Source organism: Chiloscyllium plagiosum, chromosome 26, assembly GCF_004010195.1.
Source record: "Chiloscyllium plagiosum isolate BGI_BamShark_2017 chromosome 26, ASM401019v2, whole genome shotgun sequence".
In the NCBI taxonomy this organism is placed as follows: Eukaryota; Metazoa; Chordata; class Chondrichthyes; order Orectolobiformes; family Hemiscylliidae; genus Chiloscyllium; species Chiloscyllium plagiosum.
The window spans coordinates 47,596,259-47,608,573 of NC_057735.1; the positions used below are offsets into that span (position 1 = coordinate 47,596,259).

The 12,315-nt window shown below is 45.3% G+C and overlaps 1 protein-coding gene across 3 annotated transcripts in view; it reads left to right on the plus strand.

Annotated features, from left to right (window-relative positions):
• Positions 1-12,315, plus strand: part of klhl12 (kelch-like family member 12) — a 54,425-nt gene that overhangs the window by 37,663 nt on the left and 4,447 nt on the right. For 2 of the 3 annotated variants that reach the window (XM_043717059.1, XM_043717058.1), the window contains 4 exons: positions 1,806-1,850; positions 4,861-5,056; positions 6,779-6,937; positions 9,804-9,902. In XM_043717059.1, coding sequence (XP_043572994.1) covers positions 1,806-1,850; positions 4,861-5,056; positions 6,779-6,937; positions 9,804-9,902 — 499 coding nt within the window. The remainder of the gene's footprint in view (positions 1-1,805; positions 1,851-4,860; positions 5,057-6,778; positions 6,938-9,803; positions 9,903-12,315) is intronic. The other variant, XM_043717060.1, reaches the window with a different exon arrangement.

A 12,315-nucleotide genomic window follows, 5' to 3' on the forward strand; every position in this document is an offset into this window, starting at 1 on the left:
ACCTACCCTCGTTCTCGTCATTCTCACATTTCTCACATACGCGTAAAAGGCCTTGGGGTTATCCTTGATCCTACCCGCCAAAGATTTTTCATGCCCTCTTAGCTCTCCTAATCCCTTTCTTCAGCTCCCTCCTGGTTATCCTGTGTCCCTCCAACGCTCTGTCTGAACCTTGTTTCCTCAGCCTTATGTAAGCCTCCTTCTTCCTCCTTACAAGACATAGAATGGTTGTTGGAGGTTCCTGGTTACAGATGTTTCAGTCAACCTCGTCAACCAAGATTCCCTCACACGACCATCTCTTTCCTGCCTGACAGGTACATACATATCAAGGACACATCGTATCTGTTCCTTGAAAAAGTTCCACATTTCAACGACATCCTTCCCTGACAGCCTATGCTCCCAATTTATGCTCCTCAGATTCTGTCTTGCAGCATCGTATTTACCCTTCCCCCAATTGTAAAACCTACCCTGTTGCACGCACCTATCTCTCTCCATAACCAGCGTGAAAGTCACAGAATTGTGGTCACCATCACCAAAATGCTCACTCACTAAACAAGCCCATCACTTGTCCCGGTTCGTTACCAAGTACCAAATCCAATATGGCCTCCCCTCTGGTGGGACAATCTACATACTGAGTTAGAAAAGCTTTCTGGACACTGCACAAACACCACCCTGATCAATCTACTTGATCTAAAGAGCTTCCAATCAATATTTGGGAAATTGAAATCGCCCATGACTACTACCCTGTGGCTTCTGCACCTTTCCAAAATCTGTTTTCCAATCTGTTTCTCCACATCTCTGCTGCTATTGGGGGGCCTATAGTAAACACCCAACAAGGTGACTGTTCCTTTCCCATTTCTGACTTCAGCCCATACTACCTCCAAAGGCAGGTCCCCCTCAAACTGCCTTTCTGCAGCTGTTATACCATTTCTAATTAGCAACGCCACCTCCCCTCCATTTTTACCACTCCCCCCTAATCTTACTGAAACATCTGTAACCAGGAACCTCCAACAGCCATTCCTGTCCCTCATCTATCCACGTTTCCGTGATGGCCACAACATCGTAGTCCCAAGTACCGATCCACGCCTTAAGTTCACCCACCTTATTTCTGATACTCCTTGCGTTGAAGTATACACACTTGAACCCATCTCTGTGTCCGCAAGTATTCCCTGTCAGTGCTACCTTCCCCACAGCCGCCATACAGTCTTGGGCATCCTGACACACAGCTAGCTTACTTGCTGGACTACAAGTCCGGACCCCATCCCCCTGCCAAATTAGTTTAAACCCCCCCGAAGAGTGCAAGCAAACCTACCTCCCAGGATATTGGTGCCCTTCTGGTTCAGGTGCAACCCGTCCTGTTTGTACAGGTCCCACCTTCCCCAGAATGCAGTCCAATTGTCCAAATACCTGAAGCCCTCCCTCCTACACCATCCTTGCAGCCACGTGTTCAACTGCACTCTCTCCCTATTCCTTGCCTCACTGTCACGTGGCACCGGCAACAACCCAGAGATGGCGACTCTGTCCTTCCTAGCTTTTAGCTTCCAGCCTAACTCCGAGCTCCTGAATGACCTCCCCACCCCTCTTCCTACCTATGTCGTTGGTGCCAATGTGCACCACGACTTCTGGCTGCACACCCTCCCCCTTAAGGATTCTGAAGACACGGTCCGAGATGTCTCGGACCCTGGCACTCGGGAGGCAACAAATCATCCGAGAGTCTCGCCCATGTCCACAGAACCGCCTGTCTGTCCCTCTAACTATAGAGTCTCCTATAACTTGCGCTCTCCTCCTCTCCCCCTTTTATTACACAGAGAATGGCTGGTACATGGAATGAACTTTCCGGGGAAGCGGTGGATGTGAGTACAGTTACAATATTTTAAGAGATTTGGATATGTATGTGAATAAGAAATGTTTGGAGGGATATGGGCCAAGCACAGACAGATGGGATAATTTATTTTGGGAGGATGGTCGGCATAGTTTGGTTGGACCGAAGGGTCTGTTTCCGTGCTGTATGACTCTGTGACCACCATCTTCTTGGGATAAACAAGGATCATAAATGATGATCATACCAACAATGACCTCATTACGAGAATGGAAATCCTAGAACTAATATCAACACAAGGTGTTTACTTCCTTGGGTACCAGCTGTGACTCAGTGAGTAGCACATCTGCCTCTGAATCAGAACGCTGCAGTACAAATACTGCTCGCAAATCTTGAGCAGCAAATCTAGGTTGTCACGAAGTGCTGTACTGGAGGAGGAATTGTCCTTCCAGTGTGACATTAACCTGAGGATGCACCTAAAAGATCCCATGATTCTTATGTGGTTTGTGACTGACTGGTTTAAAATATAAAATATTGATAAGGTTCCACAAGATAAGCTGTTGCACAAACCACGGAGTGTCAGGATTGAAGGTGATTTAGCAGTTTGGATCAGAAATTGGCTAGCTGAAAGAAGACAGAGGGTGGTGGTTGATGGGAAATGTTCATCCTGGAGCTCAGTTACCAGTAGTGTACCGCAAGGATCTGTGTTGGGGCAACTGCTGTTTGTCATTTTTATAAATGATCTGGATGTGGGTGTAGAAGGATGGGTCAATAAATTTGCAGATGACACTAAGGTAGGCAGAGTTGTGGATAGTGGAGAAGGATAATTGTGGGTTACAGAGAGACATAGATAAAATACAGAGCTGGGCTGAGAAGTGGCAAATGGAGTTTAATGTGGCAAAGTGTGAGGTAGTTAATTTGGAAGAAGCAACAGGAATGCAGAGTATTGGGCTAATGGTAAACTTCTTGGCAGTGTAGATGAACAGAGAGATCTGTGTCCAGGTGCATTAATCCCTAAAAGTTGCCACCCAGGTTGGTAGAGTTGTTAAGAAGGCATCTGGTGTGTTGGCGTTTATTGTAGGGGGTTGTGTTTTGGAGCCACGAGGTCATGCTGCAGCTGTACAAGGCACTGGTAAGGCTGCACCTGGAGTATGGCATACAGTTCTGGTGACCGCATTATAGGAAGGATGTGGAAGCTTTGGAAAGGGTTCAGAGGAGATTTACTAGGATGTTGCCTGGTATGGAGGGAGGGCCTTACAAGGAAAGGCTGAGGGAAGTGAGTCTCTTTTTGTTGGAGAGAAGAAGGTTGAGAGGTGACTTAATTGAGATGTATATGATAATCAGAGGGTTAGATAGGTTGGACCTATTTCCTCGGGTGATGAAGGCTAACACGAGGGGCATAACTTTAAATTGAGGGGTGATAGATTTAGGGTAGATATCAGGGTAGTTTCTTTACTCAGAGAGTAGTAGGGGCATGGAACAGCCTGCCTGCAACAGTAGTAGACTCACTGACATTAAGGGCATTTAAATAGACATTGGACATACATATGGGTAATAATGGAATGGTGAAGGTTAGATGGGCATCAGATTAATTTCACAGGTTGGCACATCATCAAGGGCCGAAGGTCCTGTACTGCGCTGTAGAAGGCTGAGGGAAGTGAGTCTCTTTTTGTTGGAGAGAAGAAGGTTGAGAGGTGACTTAATTGAGATGTATATGATAATCAGAGGGTTAGATAGGTTGGACCTATTTCCTCGGGTGATGAAGGCTAACACGAGGGGGCATAACTTTAAATTGAGGGGTGATAGATTTAGGGTAGATATCAGGGTAGTTTCTTTACTCAGAGAGTAGTATGGGCATGGAACAGCCTGCCTGCAACAGTAGTAGACTCACTGACATTAAGGGCATTTAAATAGACATTGGACATACATATGGGTAATAATGGAATGGTGAAGGTTAGATGGGCATCAGATTAATTTCACAGGTTGGCACATCATCAAGGGCCGAAGGTCCTGTACTGCGCTGTAGCGTTGTGTGTTCTATAACAGTAAAGCTCTAAATGTGGTTTGAATCCCAGAAATGGCAGAATTTCCCAGCATGGATTTGATGGACTGATTGGCCTCTCTCTGCCATAATGGTTATTTTGACGATGCACAGAGGAAAGTTCTGCCCACTGTTCTGGTAAATGCATAGCTTTTGACCAACAACAGTAAAACAAATAAACTGTCATCGTCAAAGTTTGGAACCATACTATATGTAAGTTGGTTGCTGTATTCCCCTACATGATATAGTGTCCACACTTAAAAATGCTTTTCATTCTGGAGTCTGCTGGCATGTTAATTTGTGTGCAAGTCAGAATACTTTGCAGGAAAATGTAAAGGAACCATTCACTGAGTACAGGAAATCTTCAAAATGAAATTTTAAAAATCTGATATAGATTACGTTCATTCGTACAAGTGTTTGTAAATTGGGAAGCATCTGTAATTGGCAATAATTGGGGTGCTCTGATGTGTCATATACCCTTCTTTCCTTACTTCCAGTCTAAATCTAATCTCAATTTGCTGTGCACTAACATGCAATACAATGCCGAGTTTGGCGAACATGCAAATTGTTGGAAAGTAATGTCCCACTTGTGGCATTCTGGGGTTGGGGAAAGGTAGAGGATGACTTTACCCTGTATCTGGCTGTGGTACACATGACTAGGACATCCTTAATGCTGATTTTCAGTGTCTGAAATGGAATGTTTTATTCTTCAGCCTGTGACATGTACCAAAGCACTTAAACCAATGACGTTTTGCTTTTAATGATTTCTACTCTATTAACACTTCAATCAAAGCATCAAATTTCAAATCTGGAATAAAATATTGGAAATACTGGCAAGAAGGCAGTCAGTCAGTCTGGGGAGCAAAGAACTGTTCAACCATTTGACCTTGTGTTCTGAAGAAGAGAGTGCAATGGAAATGTCTGATTCTTCCATCCAGAGATGCAGATTGGCCTGTCTGCCCTTGGCAGTGTTTTTACCTCCTGTTTGCTTCATTCCCCACAGAGCATCACTCGGAAACGTAGGTACGTGGCCACAGTGTCATTGAATGATCGTATTTACGTGATTGGAGGCTATGATGGTCGCTCAAGACTTAGCTCGGTAGAATGCCTGGACTACACCTCAGATGAAGATGGTGTCTGGTATTCGGTGGCCCCGATGAATGTGCGCCGAGGCCTGGCTGGAGCGACAACACTTGGAGGTGAGGAATCGCTTCAGTGCTGAGGTGGAAAAAGTGTTCAAATTTACCATCCCTTGAAAACTATCGCCATATAGAGTGGTTGCTTTGGAAGATTTCCACAATAGCTAAGTGTACTGTGTGGGGAAGAGATGGGCGATAGGGTTCACAGAAAGGTCACTGGTTTGTAATGGGAACAGTTCCTCAACTGAGCTGGTTCAAAGCAACGCTTGCTTTTTTTTTCTCATTCTCTCTCACTTTATGTCTCCCTCTCGCTGTTTTGCACTCTCCCTCTTTGCACCCTCACTCTTTCTCTTGCTCTCTTGTGTTCTCTTTTGCACACTAGCACTGACATTCTGTCCCACGCATTCTCGTAGTCATACAGCATGGAAGCAGACCCTTTGGTCCAAATCCCAATCCCATAATCCCAAACTAAACTAATCCCACCTGCCTGCACTTGCTCCACATTCCTTCAAACATTTCTTATTCATGTATTTATTCAAATATCGTTTAAGCACTGTAACTGTACCCGCATCCACCACTTCCTCTGGCAGTTCATTCCATGCATGAAACACTCTGTAATCAAAAATAAAATAACCACTCATGTCTTTTTAAAATCTTTCTCCTCTCACCTTAAAAATATGCCCCTAATCTTGAAATCCCTCACCCTAGGAAAAAGACACCTTATCGATGCACTTCACGACTTAGTAAATCTCTATAAGGTCACCCCTGAGCTTCTGACATTCCAGGGGAAAATGTCACAGTCTATCCAGCCTCTCCTTTTAACTTCAACCCTTCATTCCCAGCAACATCCTGGTAAATCTTTTCTGAATCTTTTCCAATTTATGCTGTCTCATGTTCCCTCTCCCTCCCCTGCTCTTTTTCTTTCACTTTCTCCCTCTCTCTCTCTGGTGCTCTTGCCGTTTCTCTTTGTGTGCTTGAGTTTGTCTGCCTCTCATGTGCTTCGTCTCGCTCTTGTGCACTCGCTATTATTTTCTCTGATATGCTCCCTCTCGCTGTCACTTGCTCTTTCTTTTCCATACCCTCACTATCTTGCTCTTGCTCCCTCCCATTCCCTAATCTGTCTCATTTTTCTCTTTTGTTTTGTGCACACTCTCTCTTTCTCGCACCCATTTTCTCTCTCTCTTGCACTCCTCTTTCCCCACTGCCTCATGCAGCAATATATTCAGCCCTCATGGCCAAGCTGACTGAGGGTAATTCTGCAGCCGAATCCAACATTTCAGTTCTTGGTATGGAGTGTTGAGACCTATCCTCAATGACACAGTAACACTGGCTCCTTGGGGGCCTATCCAAATGTTTTGTAAACATGGGGAGTATTTCTGCCTGAAGCATCCTTTCAGATGGAGACCTCCACCGCTCCTCAGCTAAAGCATCGGTATGACTTTCCTATCATCCTTCTCCAAATTACATTAAATTGATGCATCTGATTATTGACTCTTTGCTGTGGAATTGGGTCCTTTTTATCAACCCTACCTGCATGTGGTATACTTTGATCTTCCATCAGACTCTGTTTCACTCACCTAATGTTTCCTCATTGTTAAACTTCCCCTTTTACAGGCAGCATCCTCACACCCTGCTTCCAGCTATCTCTTTCTGCGACCCTCCACATTGCTGCCACCTTTCACACCCTCCTGCAACCTTCTGGGTGGTTTTGAATTATCATTCAGTAGCGGCTGTAACTGCATCCTTGCTTTGTCGCAAACCCTGCAATTCTCTCTGTCACAGATATGATCTATGTGGCTGGTGGATTTGATGGCAGCAGACGTCACACAAGTATGGAGCGGTATGACCCCAACATTGACCAGTGGAGTATGCTGGGTGACATGCAGACTGCGCGAGAGGGCGCTGGTCTTGTTGTGGCCAATGGAGTCATTTACTGTCTTGGTAGGTTAAGATGCTTAACTGTGCTTCTTACGCATTTATCAGCCTATCCTTGATGATTATTATATTTTTAAACTAATTTACTAATTTTAAACCATCAACCATGTGTGATTGTTAACATGGAATGTTAATGAGCATCAGTCAGTTATGTCTTCATTTGATTGTCACATGGAGGAGCTTTGGGAGTCTTACTTGTGTTATTTCTTTATTTGTTTTAGCTGTTCTACAGTCATAGAGGTCTAAAGTACAGAAAAAAGCAATTTGGCGCAACAAGTCAAAACCACCAAAGTATTCTAATCTCATTTTCCAGCACTTGGCCCATAGCCTTAACTGCCTTGATGTCACAAGTGCACATCTAAGTATTTCTTGCATTTAGCCAAGATTTCTGCCTCTCCCACCCTTACAGACAGTGTGTTCCAGATTCCCACCCTCATCTGGGTGAAAAAAAGTTTCCTCACATCTCGAAACCTCCTGTGCCTTACATTAAATCAGCCCCCTCCCAGTCATTGATCCTTCCATCAAGGACAAAGTTTCTTCTTGTCTACGTTGTCTGTGCCCCTCGTAAATGTCATGCATCTCCATCATGTCCCTCCTTAGTCTGTGGCTGTTTTCCTTGGAGGAGAAGAGACTCTCTAATTTCTCTTCACAACTGAAGCTCTCCAGTCCAGGCAACATCCTGGGAAATCTCCTCTGCACCCTCTCCAGTGCAGTCACCTCTCACCTGTAATATGGATTCCAGAACTGCACATAACCAACATTTTATACAGTTCCAGCATCATCTCCCTGATGTTAAAATCTATGCCTCAACTAATAAAAACATGTATCTTTTATGCCTTCTTAACTATTTTATCTACCTTTTCTGATACCTTAAGGGATCAGTTGACATGTACACCAAGGTCCCTCTGATCCTTAGTGCTCCAAGGGTCCTACAGTTCATCAATGCATCACCTCAGACTTGGCTGGATTGAATTCCATTTGCCACTGATCAGCCCATCTGCCCTCCTGCTAGTTCCTGTTCCTGCTTCTGTTGGACTGAAAGTACTAACTCAGTGTTCCTGCTGCCCTCTGTTCACTTATCCCATCTCTGCATCAGTACATCTCCAATAACTACAACACATTCCCTGTCTCTCAACTATTTCCAAGGTTAAGCTTGTGCCCCAGAGCTTAGAATTTTATGTGGAAATTTATTAAAAGTAATTTTAAAGTCAAGGTAAAGTACCCAAAAAAGACTGCCAGAAGCAACTTGAGATGTTGTCATAAAGTATGACGATTAGTCAGACATGATCATGCTCTCATCCCTCTGAATTCCCTCAGTGCCACTGTCTATTGCTTGTTTCTCCCTATTGGCTGCACATAGTTGGGGTCACATAATTCTTTATTAAAATAATTTAACTTCTGCTCCATCATAAATTTTTTAGATTTTTCAGCAGCTTGTCTCTCATTTTTGCGGCCTTTTTTTTAACATGATGACAGGCAGAGATGGTTGTAAAAGGAGAGATTCTGGCTTGTGGGAGGGCAAGGTTCACCCAAACGATTATAGCTTGCACAGCTCATTTAAGTATTCCTGAGGGACAGGCTTGTGGTCAGTGAGTAGGCAGCTCTGGTTTCCGCTGGGACTGTTCGTGCATCTTGTTTAAAAGACACCTGTACCACCGCCTCCAGTCTGGTGTATCGGCAATGATGATGAAGCAAGCCCCCTGATCCAGAGACATGTTCATCTATTAGTTCTAAACACTTCTTGTTATAGAATCCCCACAATGTGGGAAACAGGCCACTGAGCCCAACAGGTCCACACTGACCCTCTGACGAGCATCCCACCCAAACTCAGTGCGCCCCCACCCCAGCCTATCCCTGTAATCCTGCATTTCCCATGGCCAGTCCACCTAATCTGCATGACTTTGGACTGTGGGTGGAAACCAGAATGCCCGGAGGAAGCCCATGCAGACATAGGGAGAATGTGTAAACTTCGTATAGTTGCTTAAGGCTGGAATTGAACCTGGGTGGAGAGTGTGGTGCTGGAAAAGCACAGGTCAGGCAGCATCCGAGGAGCCAGAAAATCGACATTTCGGGCAAAGCCCTTCATCGGGAATGAGGCTGGGAGCCTAAGGGGGTGGAGAGATAAATGGGAGGAGGTGAGGCTGAGCAGAAGGTAGCTGAAAGTGTGATAGGTGGGTGGAGGTGGGGGTAAAAGTGTTAGGTTGGATGGAGGGGAAGGTGGAGCAGATAGGTGGGAAGGAAAATGGACAGGTAGGACAGATCATGAGGGCGGTGTTGAGTTGGAAGGTTGGAACTGGGGTAAGGTATGAGGAGGGGAAATGAGGAAACCAATGTAATATGAAGGAGAAATTGTTGAGGGTGAGGACCAGTTCAGCCAAATGAAGGAGAGTGTCAGTGAAAGGGTACTGGTGGGGACATTGGGAGAGGAAGAAATGGTGGATGGAGGTATATAGGGATTGGATGTCCATGGTGAAGATCAGGTGTTGGTGACCAGGGAAAACTGAGGTCTTGGAGGAGGTAGAGGGTGTGGGTGATGTCCCGAATGTATGTGGGGAGTTCCTGTGGTGCAGCAGTGCTAACCACTGAGCCCATTCTCCGTACCCAATACGGCCTACTCTTTGCTTCCTCAACCCATCTCTTGCTATTGATCCTAGCAATTTGCCCTTCACTCAGGGCAGACCAATCAGCCTACAGATATAGGGCCTAGTTCACACACACATTTTGTTTTGAATAATGGTACAACTTTTTTGAGCCTCTGGTACCTTGCCTATATTGAGTAAGTTTGGGAAAATGATTCTGGAAGCCTTTCTGCTCTGCCTGCTGTATACTGAGAGTGCTATGGCATATTGCAATCCTCTTGGTCTTGTTCCAGGTGGCTACGATGGGATAAATATCTTGAGCTCTGTGGAGAGGTACGACCCACATACAGGGCACTGGACACATGTCACACCGATGGCTACCAAGCGATCAGGTAGGCAAGAATGTGTGGGTGGACTGTGCTCAAATATCTGGTTTAAAAACGGGCAACTGTTTTAAAAAGTGGGCTTGTAGGCCTCAAGACTGCTCTCTCCCATTCTGTCCTTACTTTCAGAATTCATTCAGTGATTGGTTGCAAAGATATCGTCCTTTCAAAGCTTTTGCTCGATGAACTTGTCCTACTGCACATCAATGTCAGCACTTTAGCAAAACCCACAGCTGAGAATCTGCAGTTTTCCTCTTATTTCTGAGTTGAAGCTCTTGGAGCTGACCCCTAGGGTTAGTTACTCTGTGCTGAACTCTCGAAGTTGACCCCTAAGGTTAATTTAATCACCTGCAGAATCTCTATTGTTACACTAACATGATAAGACCATACGACCATAGGAGCAAAAATTAGGCCATTCAGCCCATTAAGTCTGCTTTGCCATTTGATCATTTCTGATAGGTTTCTCAACCCCATTTTCCCACTTTCTCCCCATAACCTTTGATCCCCTTGGCAATCAAGTCCACAGATTCACCACTCTCTGACTGAAGACGTTTTTCCTTCTCTCCGTTCTACTCTTCCCTTTACTCTTGGGCTGTGTCCTCCGGTCCCTGTCTCTTCTGCCAATGGAAACATCTTCCCAACGTCCACTCTGTCCAGGCAGTTCAGTATTCTGTAAGTTTCAGTCAGAATCCCCCCAGTCATCCTTCTAAACTCCACCGAGTATAGAGCAGGAGGGTCTGTTTCGGGCATAAGCCCTTCATCAGGAACGTGGAGGAGAGATAAATTGGAGGGTGGGGGTGGAGCTGGGGGAGGGAGGTGGAGGTAGCTGGGAAGGTGATGGGTGGATGCAGGTGTGGGGTGATTGTGACAGGTCGGTGAGGGAGGTGGAGCAGTTAGGTGGGAAGATGGACAGATCTCAAGGGGACGGTGATGAGTTGGAGGGAAGGATCGGGGGAGGGTCGAGTTTTGAAAACTAGAAAAGACGATGTTGATGCCATGTGGCTGAAGGGTTCCAAGGAGGAATATGAGATGTTCTTCCTCCAGTTGTTGGATGCCTTGGATTTGGCAGTGGAGGAGGCCCAGGACTTGCATGTCCTTGGTGGAGTGAGAGGGGGAGTTGAAGTGGTTGGTCAAAGGGCGGTAGGGTTGTTGGGTGCGTGTCCCAGAGATGTTCCCTGAAACGTCCCGGAAGTTGGTATTTTATTTCCTGATGTAGAGGAGACCACACTGAGAGCAGCGGACACAGTAGATGTACATCCACCCACCTCATCTACTGTGTCAAAATAAATTACTCCGTTCAGCGTGAGCAGGCGTGGCTTGAGCTGCCTTTATGTATAAGACTTTGAGATGAAGTTATCCCTTCTTCCTACGCTCATCGACAAGCAATACAGATCCTCTGCTAAAATATTCAGCATTGTGGTGGACAGTACAGTGAACAAATACCTGGTAAGAGATGGTGCAGTCAGCATCAGTCTAGATGAAGAGGATTAAATGAGACATGATCATTCCTACTTGGATGATACAAGTGTTATATCCATCCATGTATCTGTTGATGATGGACAGCACTGTAGACTTTGTAGATTCACCTTTGGGAGGAATAGGAGAAACTTTTCAAACTTTTTCAGGAAATAAAGTGGGTTGGAAGAATGCGTTGTATGTGGTCTGTTTAACATGGAAATTTACCAAACAGAGAGCAAACATTCTGACAATAAAGTGCAGCTCTTTGACTATATCCTGTAGGATAGTGTGCATATCCAAGGTTTTGTTTTCAAACACATTGAAGGTTTCTGTCTCTACCATCTATCGAGCAGTGTGTTCCAGTCCCCACCACCACTGGTGAAAATATTTCTCACCTCTCTTCTGATCATTCCATCAATGAATTCAAGTAAGTGGTTCCCATTTATTCATCTCTTCCTTGTCCATTCAGTGATGGTACCTGCTAATTTTATACACCTCAATTCCATCTGACTGTCCTGTTCCCATTGTATAATTCCAGCCTAACCAGTTTTTCTTTACCGGTGAAATGTGCCATTCCTATCAATGTCCTTATCAACCCTTTCCATATAGGGAGGCTATGTGTAAAGTTTAAGGCTTTGCTACGTTATTAGGATCAGAAATCTTGTTGAGTGTTGTGAGATTTGTACTCTTTAGTTTACAGTACTCCAGCTTCTTCCCTGACCAGGTTAATGCCATTTTGCAGCAATTTCCCCCAAACTTTGAGACTGCTCCAGTGCTCTGAAATGTGACCCCTCCGAATGCTGCCAGAGAGCTCCCAGCATCAGTCCCGAGCCCGCTTGCCAGCATTGCCCAGAGAGGACACATGGAACGTGCACAGCCGAACCTGCGCAGCGATGACCTCAACACCAAACACGCTCACAGGGGCATGTGCACAGACACATGTGTGCACACGCAGACACATACA